At 38.5% G+C, this 13,708-nt stretch overlaps 3 protein-coding genes and 1 long non-coding RNA gene across 5 annotated transcripts; 2 read left to right on the forward strand and 2 right to left on the reverse strand.

The window, feature by feature from the left end:
• The first annotated feature begins 96 nt into the window (after nt 1-96).
• Nucleotides 97-661, forward strand: LOC114527647. Its single transcript, XR_003687438.1, has 3 exons — nt 97-183; nt 305-417; nt 492-661. It is a non-coding gene; the product is annotated as an uncharacterized LOC114527647 (long non-coding RNA).
• Nucleotides 662-881: 220 nt separating this feature from the next.
• On the reverse strand, nt 882-5,041 carry LOC114527645 (EF-hand domain-containing protein 1-like). Its single transcript, XM_028549348.1, has 9 exons — nt 4,891-5,041; nt 4,464-4,822; nt 3,726-3,876; nt 3,127-3,339; nt 2,913-3,042; nt 2,515-2,735; nt 2,049-2,189; nt 1,366-1,775; nt 882-969 (listed from the first exon to the last, which is right to left on the reverse strand). The coding sequence occupies exons 1-9, from the start codon at nt 4,933-4,935 to the stop codon at nt 963-965; spliced, it is 1,677 nt and encodes a 558-aa protein (XP_028405149.1). The 5' UTR covers nt 4,936-5,041; the 3' UTR covers nt 882-962.
• A 95-nt stretch (nt 5,042-5,136) lies between these two features.
• Nucleotides 5,137-9,561, reverse strand: LOC114527648 (phosphatidylserine synthase 1-like). Its single transcript, XM_028549349.1, has 13 exons — nt 9,204-9,561; nt 8,426-8,520; nt 8,265-8,309; nt 8,038-8,156; nt 7,799-7,954; nt 7,458-7,609; nt 7,310-7,369; nt 7,138-7,219; nt 6,929-7,041; nt 6,728-6,793; nt 6,516-6,615; nt 6,284-6,334; nt 5,137-6,032 (listed from the first exon to the last, which is right to left on the reverse strand). Exons 1-13 carry the CDS (start codon nt 9,536-9,538, stop codon nt 5,829-5,831), a joined length of 1,578 nt encoding a protein of 525 aa, XP_028405150.1. The 5' UTR covers nt 9,539-9,561; the 3' UTR covers nt 5,137-5,828.
• A 545-nt stretch (nt 9,562-10,106) lies between these two features.
• Nucleotides 10,107-13,573, forward strand: LOC114527660. 2 transcript variants are annotated; one of them, XM_028549368.1, is made up of 9 exons: nt 10,107-10,196; nt 10,346-11,108; nt 11,233-11,452; nt 11,660-11,744; nt 12,112-12,184; nt 12,428-12,455; nt 12,646-12,705; nt 12,838-12,972; nt 13,051-13,573. In XM_028549368.1, the coding sequence occupies exons 2-9, from the start codon at nt 11,093-11,095 to the stop codon at nt 13,271-13,273; spliced, it is 840 nt and encodes a 279-aa protein (XP_028405169.1). In that variant the 5' UTR covers nt 10,107-10,196; nt 10,346-11,092; the 3' UTR covers nt 13,274-13,573. The 2 variants fall into 2 exon arrangements, with proteins under 2 accessions (XP_028405169.1, XP_028405168.1); XM_028549367.1 differs by having other exon boundaries at nt 10,113-10,196; nt 10,346-10,433; nt 13,051-13,571.
• Nucleotides 13,574-13,708: the final 135 nt, after the last annotated feature.

Consider the following 13,708-nt stretch of genomic DNA (forward strand, 5'->3'; position numbering starts at 1 on the left):
GAATAGGCTGATTCCTTTGTCTTTACACCAATCACGGGCGATGTTCCATTAACTTTAACCTCTGGTGAAATTCGAGAAGAAGTTTTAAAACAACATGGCCGCTGCAAAGGGGTTGAATTTAAGACTTATTTTGAAAATTAAGATAATTTATAATCCATTTCAGTGGGAAACAGCCAGTGCAAGGTGTGAATTTACCTCGAAACAACTTATACTTATCTCTCGTCTTAAAAAATAGATGTACGAACCCCCGTTTCACAATTTTTTCAAAGAGAACTCTCACTAAAATGTTTTCTAAATTTTCCAGGGAATTTTTACGAATGTTGGACACCCAAAAAGTCAAAAATACCAATCCAAAATGCCAAATCCAATCGGAGATCGACAGTAAAAATAAGAATCCCAGAGTTGAAATCCTGTTTGGTAAGTTAATACGACGCTATACTCCACTATTTTAGGTCGGGAATAATTCTAATTTTTTTTTGACAATCTTTCAGGTGATAAAGAGAACATGGTGTTGGACACAGAAAATATGAAAGTTGTGGATATTTTATCAAAGTTCAACGAGAAATGTAGAGGGAAGGAAAATAAAAGCTAAAAGGTTGCGAAACATTTCAAAACTATTCAACAGATCCAACTTTCAGCAATGATTGGAATATTAAAACATCGCGAAAGTCGAAACAACATTTACAATTCCATGTTTCCATTTGCATCGAGTAGACTACCCTTACAGTATACCACTCGTTTAATATTTACATTATATTGTACCATATGACAGAATCAAAATTAGAGTTCACGATGTACAAGTTTATACGACGTCCGTATTTCTTTCTCGAAAACACGGCATAGTGTAGTGAGTAAATGAATTTAAAAGTATTTCTCTATGTCTATGACGATGAAGCATAATCTACTGTTAAAAAATTTAATTTCCACAATTGCTGTTAAATGTCATTGTTCTGTGTATCATTTCAAAACCTGAAAATAAAAAATTACGTTGGAAATCTCTTCAGAACACTTCATAACTTTATTTATGCTGGATAGCTCCATCAGTTCTAAACTGTTCTTCCTAGAGGTCAAGTAAGGATCATCTCTTATTGATCCAGTGTTACTACAGGAGGAAACCTAAACTAAACTAACTTTATTTATACTGGATAGCTCTATCAGTTCTAAACTGCTCTTCCTAGAGGTCCAGTAAGGATCATCTCTTATTGATCCAGTGTTACTACAGGAGGAAACCTAAACTAAACTAACTTTATTTATACTGGATAGCTCTATCAGTTCTAAACTGTTCTTTCTAGAGGTCCAGTAAGGACATCTCTCAAACTACCACACCTAAAACAGTTCTTCCAGAAAGCTAGAATGAAGAATTACCTTCTCTGGTATTCTGTCTTAATTCCTTCCGTTTTACTCCCGCCGACTAAACTTTCTCGCCCGAAACTTCCCGTTGTTCCACCAACTTTTTGCCGGATCGAATCAATCGTCTCCTTAGGGAACTTATCAGCATTGCTTTCCAAATACTTCAGGACGTATTCATCAGCATCGTTAATGATGAACCGGTGTTTGAATATGTGGATCCTTGCACCGATGTAGAAATCTCCGGGGTTGTAAAACTCCGGGTTGTCTGTAGGGGTTCCGGGTTTTTGTACTCGGGTACGTTCAAGGAATTTGCCACACAACATACCGGCATTTCGTACCGGAGGTTCGTAGATGGTCATCATGTCATCGGCGAGGCGATAGCTTATGATGAACTTGCGATCCTTGTCTTCAGGACGTACGGATTCCTGTGGATGAAAAATCACACTGGGTAACTCTATCAGTTCTAAACTGTTCTTCCTAGAGGTCCAGTAAGGATCATCTCTTATTGATCCATTGTTACTACAGGAGGAAACCTAAACTAAACTAACTTTATTTATACTGGATAACTCTATCAGTTCTAAACTGTTCTTCCAAGAGGTCCAGTAAGCATCATCTCTTATTGATCCAGTGTTACTACAGGAGGAAACCTAAACTAACTCCAATAATCCTGGACACCGCCCAATCAATTACTGACTCACCAGAACGGCGGAATATCGTAGAACTTTATTATCGTTCTCCAACATTCGAATGAAATCTTTCTTGGGAGGTTGTGGGATCAGAGAAAGGCATGACTGTAGAGTGTCTTCGAGGGAACCGAAGCCATTGTACGGAGGAATCACCTTTTAATACAACAAGAAAATATTGAAATGAGCGAGAAAATTAATTAGGTTGAAGCCGCTCTACAGAAACAGAGCTTTTTATTTGCACTTGCGAAGCAGAAAACCTATATGTCTGTTGGTAAAAACCATATGCAAGACAAATATGCAATAGATACTTCAAAACACGACGCCAGTTAGGAGTGTTCATTTTCGACTTTATTTCAAAGTCTGCTTCAAACAGGATGTCCGATGACGATTTAAGTCTCTCATCTCTTGTTGAAGAATGATTTATTGTCTGGCCTTCGTACTTAGTGGCTAATATACAAATTTCTCATGATATACATACGTGTTGTGGAGGTTCTCCTTTCCTTTCAGTGACGTCAACCGGAGGGAAATCAGTCACACCGAACTTCTCTGCATAGTATTCCCTCGTAAATTGATCGCAATCGTAGAGAAGGAACCTACGACCAAGCATCGTCACTGTGCGACCGACCATGAAGTCTGAGGGACGGAACCAATCACTGATCTCCTGATCTGTTAGTTCCAATACAGCGCGCGGAAACGAGGCTGAAAAAGAAGATAATATATTGATTACTCGCTATACCACGATAGCTTATTGTAGAATACTACCTACACTGGACCACCACGTTTGAGATATCTTTCTCGCGTAGTTCAGACACAAATCACGAGAGCTTATTGTACAAATATACTACATTGGATCTCAAACAAGACATGAAATCTTACATGTAGTCGCGTCGCGATCCTTGGGCAGTTTCTGTCTTTGAATAAGAACGGGGAAAGGATCTCTTCCATCGTTGGCGGAGTGGACTTCACGAACCTCGACGGTGTCATCCACGAGATAGTAATGAAGAATCTAGAAGAAAATTCTCATGAAGAGCTTTCTATTCACGATCAAGAGTTTTAGAAGTAATAGTTTGACTATTCCTAGTGAACTTACAAAAGGTCGCATTTCTCCAAACATGTTATCTCTGTCATCCCAGACACAGTAGAATCTTAAAACTTTGCGGTCCATGACCAGAAACTGTCGGAGTTTATCAAAATCTGAGCGTGTGATATAGCTACGAGGTGGCTGTTTTCTGCCTTCCGTATATGGATCTTTTGCGATGTCTTCTGGAGGGTTTAGCTCAATACCTTCGCTTGCCAGGAATTCCTAGATGTGAGAATTTGGAATGCAGATGGAGGATTGAAATATGGTTGTTGAAAATGGGGTTTTGGGATGAGGGTTATTATAGACAGAGGGTTATTGGAGAGGAGTCAGTGGGGAGATGTTCAAGGAAAGCCTGCATGTGCGAGAAATGTAGCTATTGGGAGGGTGGGGTGATTGGGGAGAGGGGGTTATTGAGGTGAGGGGGGATATTTAAGAGGGGATTATTTAGAGCTTTTGGTTGGCAGGAGAGGAATTGGGGAGAAGGGGTATTTGAAAGTGTTACTGGGAAAAGAAAGTTATTAGGGGGGAGGGTGATTGGAGAGGTGGTATTTAAGAGAGATGGGTTTTAGAAGAGATTTTAGAAAATCTAAATTTTCACTGCCACTTACCTTCGTCCATTCATCACAATTGCAGATTCGAATAGCCTTGCCATAGAAAGTGACATTGATCCTAAGATTAAGATCTTTCCAATGCCATGTGTTGCCAAGATCATCTTTTGGAAGTTGTTGTCTTTTGATCAGCTTGCCTTGTGGTATGCCACTGACAAGAAAACAGTGGCTTTATTAGTTCTACCAGTCAATAGTTTAACACAATTAACTGCCTTTCAGGGTCAGCTAGTATTTAGTATCACTTTTACCAGTCTAAAGACCTGTTCACACAATCCAATTTTGTTGGATCCAATTCACTTCTGATGGATGTTTTACAATCTGTTGACTTGCAATGTACATGGACAGCAAATCAACTAAGCCAATTCAGTACTGCTTTATCAGTAGGAGACTACATTTAATATGTCAGAAGTGAATTGGATCAAACAAAATTGGGTGCAAAAAGGCTGTAATATTTTGAAACCAGGGCTGAAGCTAGATGCTTAACTGGGAGGTGTATATTCATTATTTCATATATTCTTCTTATCCTGACTGATTTCTTTTGTACTGTTCCTATGGTATATAAACAATCAAACACGAATATTATGAATAAACACCCCCCATGTAAGCAGTCTGGCCCTGTTCATCATATATTTTGTATCCTTTCTGAATGCTAATTATTATTTATTTGCCTGCTTAAAGATTCCCCTCCCAAGACCACCTGTAAAATATAAATAATATTTTTAATTGTGTGATTAATACCTGTTCTCGACAGCAGGTTCAATAACTGCGATAGAATCATCTTCTAAATAATAGTAAATTTTCACTGGTCGTACACGGTAATACTCGTCCGCCGACTCGTGAACCGTCTGCTTGAAATAGCCCAAAAAGAGCAGCACTTTTTTGTCAAAACCCACATGAGCTGGGATAAAATCTTCAGGTGGTGCCTGGACTTTTTGACCATAAGTTAAACTTGGTTTAAAATTAGCCAACTCGTCCAGTTCTTCCCGTGAAAGCTGGCTTACAGGCAAAGGTTCACCACCGATTGCCGTCTTTGGCGTAACAGGCAAAGCATAGCCGTTCTTCCAGCCTAAACTTTGTGACCGATGAAACCGAGATTTCTAACAAATACAAGAATGAAAACATGTATTTTCCACCGACAAACTTTATTAAAAAAACCCCAACCTACCGTTGGATCTGTGAAATTATTGCCCGGTAAGAATGGCAAAGCCATCGTAGATTGCGAAAATGATCTTTTCTCTGAGCTAAAGACGAGTTTTGGTTGATTTCCTAAACGATCTTTTTGCCAGAAAGCTTTTGCCTTCTTGTTCAATTTTGTTTTTAAAGCAGCGTCGCGTTGCTAGGCAACAACACCGTAACCACAAACAGTGACCGCAACATGAACTGGAGCGCTTTATCACACAAGTGACTGACGTCGTTTGCACGATTCTTGAACACTTTGATAGTTACATTTTCGATGTAAAAAACGTTAAATCGTTAAATGCACTAAAAGGTTTGCTGTTTACAACATAGAATACAAAAAATTAACAATATACTATAAACTTCAACCGTAGATTCATAAGTTAATACATGCATGTTCTTGAAATCATATTATATTTGAAATTGTACATCAACTATCTTGTAATATCTTGTAAGACCTAGCAGAAACAAAACCGAAAGATACAAAGATTTTAGACAGTCTAAAAACCCTCGTGCAGACTAACAAGTGTTCTTCTGTGTTTAAAAACATTTTTGGCTTAATCAGTGCGGTGTAGTTTTTGCAGGCATGCTATTAGGGTTATTAAAAATCACAAATGTTTCACGAAATATTCCTGTTTTCACAAATCAACATTTTCTCATAAATATTCCTAATACTTCTTCGTTTGCACGAGGACTTCCAGGATCTTATTAGGAAGTTCCTTCATGGCAGACTGTCGTTATGAACGGATAATCAATGTCAATATTTAACTACGTATATTACAACTTTCTTCTGAACAGTTCTTTGTTCTCGTTTGTTTCCAATCCTACCACTACGAGGACCGCAAACGAAATGTCTACTTGAGGTGAAAGACAATATAAACTGCAAGACAATATGAATGGTGTTACGTCACGGTGTTAACATCCAGTTTATTTTCTTCGGTCAACGCCCCTATCATCGACGGTGCCCTTTCCAACTTTCGCCATACTTCGTGTCACACGACTGGGGCTCGCACTCGGACCGTCCGGTCGTACCACGTGTCTGCCGTTACTGCTGACGTAGTTGTACGCTTTGTTCTTCTCGTCCGAGGGAAGACTGGCGAGAGCTTCACCTCTCGACTCGCTCTCTGCATTCTGGGGGAAAAAATATCTCAACTTTACAAAGAAGACCTAACAGTAACTAAGGCGGTAATGTGGCAGTTCTCTGACTGTACTCCGCCATTACTGAGCAGTAACATCATCTGCCTTCAGCCAAAATATAATACTAAAGTGCAACTATTTGGGTGAATTACCATCCAGTAGTTGAACAACAGATACTGGTACATAGTTTAGCACCAGCAATTGTACCATGTATGTGCATTAGGGGATCATTCATTTGAACTTACCCTGTTTCGTCTTATGATCATAACACAAACAATTAAAAAGCTAAACACCAACTAGGAAACAAAAGGAAAAATAAATGAGAAAATTGATAGATTTACAATCAGGTGAAATCTTCTCTTATTGATCCAGTGTTACTACAGAAGGAAACGTACACTAAACTAATACTGGATAGCTTTATCAGTTCTAAACTGTTCTATGTACATGAATACAGCCACAGACTTTTTCTCTTAATACCTGAAACAAAAGCCACATTACAATATTAATCTTCTCAGTTTTTGCAAAAAGATCCTTTCCAAATTTGATGCACATTAGCAACTCTATTATCGTAATAGCGCTAAAATGAAGTACAGAAAGTTTACATTTAACTAAAAAACTAATCACCATTTATCTTGATGTACATATAATGGTTGTTACGATATAGTTTTTCACAAAAAATGAATGCTTACATGAACACCCAACATTGGGTTCCCATTCTTTTAGTTCTTGTATCCGTTACAAAAATGTAGTACTGCCTAGAGTAAAGCAAACACTATCATGATTAACACCACCACAATAAGTTAGATATCTATTCTGTTCCAAAACTAGGACAAAAATTGTTCAGGTACAAACTATGAATCAAAGTGTTAGGTATAGCATAATTTATTTACCTTATTGTTGGAGCTGAGATTAAACTTATCAATAGCAAACGGCAAATGTTCAAAGGATGAGGGTTAGGAATGCGAAATATGTGTTTTAGGAAGAATGTGTTCAGTTCAACAATCTATCAGCAAAATTACAAATGTTATTGATAGCAAACAAGACAATATAGCACAGGCAATGCAATTATGTTTATCCAACACAACAAAATATGTCTGACCTGCCAAAAAAGACCCAAAATGTAAACACAAAGAAGCCTTTTGTATGTTGAGTTTGAGTCAGTCCAACTAACTCGAGTCCAACTAGAAAAACAAAACACATCATATCATAAATTCCAGCTGATAAATACATCTTATTGTAGTTGAAACAAAAAATAAAATATGGCATACTACCTGGCAGGAGTAAACTGCAAAATGGCCCTTCTAAGTTTCCCAGTGGTACTTTGGATATCTCTAAAGAAAACCCACATGATTTGCAGAGTTCAATTCAAACAATGTCAACCTACATAATTCAAGCCTGACTATTATTAACCATACTAACTTTATGCTCTCCCAATGATACGTTCTCATTTCTAATTTCTTGCACAAATATAGGCCAACATGAATGCCCAAGCCATTACAAATAACAATGTCCAATAGGATAGCATCCCACCAACACTCCTTGAAGTTGGGCAGAAGATGAGCGAAGAAAATCTTGAAAAAAAACGAATGACAACTATAGTAATACTGTTGGAAATACCTGATGGTTGTGTCTACAAAACTAGCTGAAAAGGATATCACAAACATGGTGGCTTACAATAGATTGTTGTGGTTTGTGTCTGAATTACCTATAAACAATATCTCAAATGTGGTGGTCAAGTGGATAAATGCTAAACGTTCTACCTCTGTTATCTCCCAGGTAATACTGGCAGACCAGCACAGCACAGCATGTCTCATTAGCAATGATTTCCCAGCCCAGCCAATGAAGTGAGAAAGAATAAACAAATCCATACTATCGTACAGTTTTGCCCAACTTAACCGACAGTCTGTTGCATATTCCTGAAATGAAATTAAAACTCTCAGCTTGGCCTAAACTAGGAATGAACACTGAAGAAAACATCCTTGCAGTTTGTTCAAAATACCTTCATATCGGGCCCAGCATGCTTAAGATCATCATCAATGAATACAAGAATATTTTTTATTTGATCATAGTTTAAAAAGAGCAGAAACGTGAATCCCAACAGATATATCACACTTATACCTAAGAGAATAGAACAAGAACTTGAATTTCTATAACATACATAAAGTATTTCATATAAATGTAATATTTTAAATTACAACTAGGCAGTACAAATTAAGAAATACCTACCAAATACTATTCGCCACAACAATGGATGTGGTCTTGTGAACGGACCTAGGAAAGATATGTTAACATTAAATAACATATTTTTATCTGAAATTGTTCACATAGACCATTTCATACAACATGTTTTTGGAAATTTCAATGTCATGCAAAGACCTGTTACTCACCATTTGGAGCAACAAGCATACACACGAAGAGAAATGCAACAGAAATTGCAATGCATCCTTTAAATATGTTCTTACTAAGTTCCACATCAGGGTCACTAAAAATGAATTCAATTTACATTAACTATGGCAGAGCTGTATAAAGACATATAGAAATGGCAAGTATTTCTAAAATAGGGATGCATTGTGAGCTAATGGTTCAATAGTACTGTTGTTAAGTCATGACAGTTAATAGTCAAAAGGTGAGAAACAAAATCATCCATAATATGGAATAAGATCCTTCAAGTGCAAATCAAACACATTTGCTCTATCATTACTTATGTCTAAGTTAGGCTGCAAGGGAATATCTTGCAGGATAAGCGTAAAATGCTTTCTAAATGCATCTTACACTTTGCAGAGCTCGCTGTTCAGCTGTCAAGACACACCTCAAAACACACCCTAAAAAGCACATGCCCAGAACATTTCCCTAAATCTTATTTCTTACACAACCGAATTAACTTATGCTATACCAAAAAATAATTATGTATACATAAACATGTCCAAAATAGCCACGCTTGCTGGTGCATACCGTACAATAACAACACACTTCGACATGCAGGTAAATGTATCAATAATTATATACATGTTCAAAAGTTGTTTACCTTATTCAAAACATTTTATTGACACTTTTATACTCGTAAACAAGCAAATCACAATAACATAAACATCTCATGAACATCTACGCTATTTAAAGCATCAAAAAAAGAAGAGATATCGATCGATCGATCGCGCAAATACTCACTGTGTGAAAGCAAAGTAACCGAGGTATGCCAAAAGGCATCCCAAGGCAGTTAAGGTTCGTGGTTTGTAGAAGTACTCAAGAGTCACATCTAAGACGATTTGTTCACTCAAATCGTGATGACCGTCGTCCGTAGATACTGTACTTGACGATGAGAAGGTCCTTTCTCTTTTGTTCGACCGATCGCCTCGATTTCTTACCATAATTTTGCAAAAAGAAGCAACTTTGTAAACTATTTGCGTGGTCCAACGTGTTTGAACAAAGCTTGATATTGCCGCCTGTTCGCAGGTGACGCGATACATCGAACAAAGGTCAACATGCCGACATGACATGATCATATTCCGTACTTGATTAGAATATATTAGAGCGGATTAGAACATTGTTCGGATTAGAATATCGGATTTTGGTTTAGAAGAGCATTTAGTTAGGATTAGTGATTAGATATCATATGTTTAGCAGTGGAGTGGTGATTAGATATGATAGGTTTGGAAGAAGTGTGTGGGATTAGGAATAAGCTGAGTTAGAGTGGGGATTAGTGTTGGGATTTGGGGCATGGATTATGATGGAGTTAAGATTGGAGTACGTAAGAATCAGAGTTAGGAACATGGTTTGGATAAAGATTATGGATGGAGTAAGTCAGTAAGAGTTGGGATTCGAGTTAAGATTAGTTTTAGGATCAGAGTCAGGATTAAAGCGAAGATGTAAGAAACTCGTCTATACTGTGAGAACCGATGTTGATATGACAGTCTATAGTTAGCTTGTAAAATAGACCAACAATATATTGAAAAATCTAACCAGTCTCCAACAATTGGTTCTTATAACATTCCTGATCATGAAGAAGCCTATCTTCCTAGTTCCTATCTCTTTTTGATCACTAGTGACGTCAGGTCGCGCAAAGCGTCATGACAACGCGGGATGTTGACAGTGCCTTTATTGACAAAGTCACAGAGAAAACACACATACGCTACACACAAGATGATCGGGATGAACGAGAAGGTAAATATGAAATTTTCCAACACAATCTAGCAGCAAGTGCTGTTTATTCGTTATTGTTGAAATCGTTTGCCTCCCGACAGCGTTCGCGTACGATTCCGAACGCCTATAATATGCTACATTAATGTTCATTTGGAATGTTGTATATATAGACGACGAACGATCAGAACGTCACGTCCCTTGAAGGGGTCGAGGACACAGCTTCACCCGAACCAACAGAAGAGATCGAAGAAGATTCAAGTAAGCCGGTGTCAAAGGGTTATTTGTAAATCAAAGTTCCAGCTGCGCATTGTTAGAAATATTACAACCCTTCACGCGAATGTGTACAGCTACTAATTTCATTCTAAGTTACCTCGCCGCACACTACCTATCATTACTCTGTGAACCAGACGAATTTGGGTACCTGTCAAACATGCCGTGTCAATAAATGTGTCTGTTGCTAGCGTATCTAGGGGGATTTACTAAATAAATAGCATTTCTCATGATAATATCTCTCAATATAAACATAAATCACGGAGGTAGCAATTATCCGCAAGAATGTATTCATTAATTAATTAAATAAAACTCAATTAGAATCTTCCTCAACAACTGGCATTTTCTGAGCGCAAATTAACATCAGCTGTTCTAGATCTATGCAAATCTTGATCACTTTCAGTTCGAAAATCTACTCTACCTTGAGATCTTATCTGTCGTATCTGTTCTGCCAAGCATCTGTCCTCCCTGGGAATCTGATATAGAAAATATTTCCTCGTAGAAAGTATTTCTGTCATGTCCATCGTTTTCCCAGAGGTTTAGCGAAGACCAGGTGATCTATTACAACATGTCACTACAGTGGCATACCACAGTAAGGCTCCTCGAACTACGAACTCGCACCATATCAATAAAAGTTTAGGAGCAGCATGCAGGTTGTACGATGTATGTTCATAATCCTTTTGCTAATCCGTCTGTGTATTTATGCACGCGCACGGCGCACTGGCTAACTGACGAATCGGTGCGTCAAATAAGGGCAATCTTATTACTTTTTCATCATCAATTACAGACGAGAACGATGAGGTAGGCGAAGAGACGAAGGAAGAAGATGGAGGATTGCGAGACGGCAAAGCTCCTGCGAAAAGTAAAACAGATGGAGATAAACAGGGAGGAGATACAAAAGCTGTTTCAAGCTACGAAGAAAAACAACATCAGTTGCTGCTTGCGGATTGTCAGCGACTTAAAAAGGAAATGACTAAAGTCAGGAGCACCATTCAGCGGCCACCTTTGTAAGATTCCACGCTTTCTTACTCTAGAAACGTTTTGTTACAATTTTGCAACGTAATGGTTCGAGAGAGTGTTTCCCGGACAAGTTTCCAGCGTTCTAAGAATACAAGAACAACTACAAGAAACATCTTGGAAGATTGAGGATATGATATGGCTTGATTGGGACGTCGTTTGTATTTTCTGACTCTGAGAATGATTTTATGTTTTAGAAAACCATTTACGCCGTATCTTTTCAACAGTCTTGAGCCTTATTATAATCAATACATCGTCGATCACGTGGTTGGTGAACTGCAGGTTTGAAGTGTATTATTGTGATATTTACGCAAAGTCTGCGTTGTTAGGTATTATGCGCAAAGGGTAATAATTTCATGTCCAGAATCCACGAATATAATACTAACTTTTAATCCTAAACCTGACCCTAATCTCTACCCAACTACTTAAACTAAAGGATTAAAATCAAGGCTTATATTCGTGGATTCTGGACATGAAATTATCACCGCACAAAGTCTGTTCTGGATTGGCCACAGCACGAAGCAATGGCCAATCAGAAGCATGCCTTCCTGGCACACTACGTTACACATCAGACTTTGTTTGTACACTCCTGCTTTCTGAACGTCACGGAGTGGAACTGAAATTTTCTTGACTTCTGTTCACTGCCCAGGAGGATCAAACCCAGGAGGAGGAACGCCCGAGAACGAACTATGGACAGCGAGCCACTTCATTAGGGATTGTAGGTAAGCCGAAAGAAAACGCCTGCTATTTTTATATGTAGCAAGCAGCCCCCTGGCCTTAGGCGGAGTGTGCACTCTCAGTGCGTCACATTATGTATAGACTCAAGTATGCTCGACCAGCTCGACGCAAGAGTTTTATGTTGCTCACATCTCTCTACAACCATCGTGTGATTGTTAGTCATTTGGTAGACGAAGTGAAGGCTTGATTGACGTCTTTGATCAATCCATTTTTTTCTTGTTATATAGAACCGCAAGTTTCATGGCGCATGGACAAGTAAGTAAGACCCACAGCGTTGACCTTTGTGAACTTTATCATCGGTCTGGAATTTCAACCAAAGTTGTGCAAAGATTTACTCGTCTAGTTACATACACTCCTGAACATAGTTACGTCCTACCCTCCAGTTCCTACTCTTGTATAAGCATCTTTTAATGCAAATCTGACATTGTTTTTTTCTTGTTTCTAGTGTTCCTGGACCGTTCAGATCCTCACGACTCCAAACAAGCACAACTTCGCAGAAAAAATGGTGAGACCGCGTGTGTGCGCAAGTTCAATGCATGCAGACACAATCCATTCTTCAAATATATAACCCAGATTCTGACCAATACGCTCAGCTAAATGGTTCACTGGCGAAATATGAAATATGTTCGCCTTTTAGGTCCGGTGCAACACAGCACGATGCGTCTTTGGGAAGTACAAGGTTACCTCCATTCCCAAAACCCTCATTTCCAAAGATCAGTATACCTGAATACAGCGCCTCCAAAATGGACTACTCAAAGGTCTTGAAATTCAGGTAAAAATGATGTTCTCTGGCCTTACGATCTAGTCCCTTCCTGAGGCGTCGAATTAAATTTTAGCAAATTTCCTTCAGGATTGAAATGGATCAAAAGATTGAAAATTTAAACAAAAAGAAAGTGCGCATGGACTACAATAGAACGATGAAGGATTGGGAGCGAATGAATTTGAACGAATTAAAGGAGCTCCCGCCATATTCGCGATATCACGTCAGCAAGGCAATCAAGACGTATTTCGGGACTTCAAAAGGCGCCACCCAGGCTGTGAACTCATTGAGCAAACATTTAGAAGTAGAGTAAAAGAGGTGTTGTTGTGTATCCCCTGTTTGTACATGCGGACTTGTATAGAACTTTGAACTATTTGCGTTTGTATCGAACATTATTACCGAGGTGAAGTTCTTAGAGACTTCAAGGCGAGGTTTTTAGTAGCTTCAAGACTGTATTCTCAGTGATTTCGACGCTAGTCGTTCAATTTTATGCTTCTAAGATACTGTTTTTGCAGATTTCACAGTCATAAATCATTCAGTGTTCTGGAAGTTTAACCCAGAGGCCAGTAGATTTTAGTATCATCTGAAATACTGTAGTTTTGCTTTGCAACGAATGGAAACAATTCTCTCTGAGGTATCAGAAGTCTGGAAAATGCCTGGTTGGCGGTGTTCAAAGTAGGTTTTGGCCCCAAACATGGACACTGTTTTTTTTAAGGAGGGAAACTGGAGAACCCGGAGAAAAACCCTC

This window comes from Dendronephthya gigantea, unplaced genomic scaffold, assembly GCF_004324835.1.
Source record: "Dendronephthya gigantea isolate DGI-Jeju-01 unplaced genomic scaffold, DenGig_1.0 000045F, whole genome shotgun sequence".
NCBI lineage: Eukaryota > Metazoa > Cnidaria > Anthozoa > Malacalcyonacea > Nephtheidae > Dendronephthya > Dendronephthya gigantea.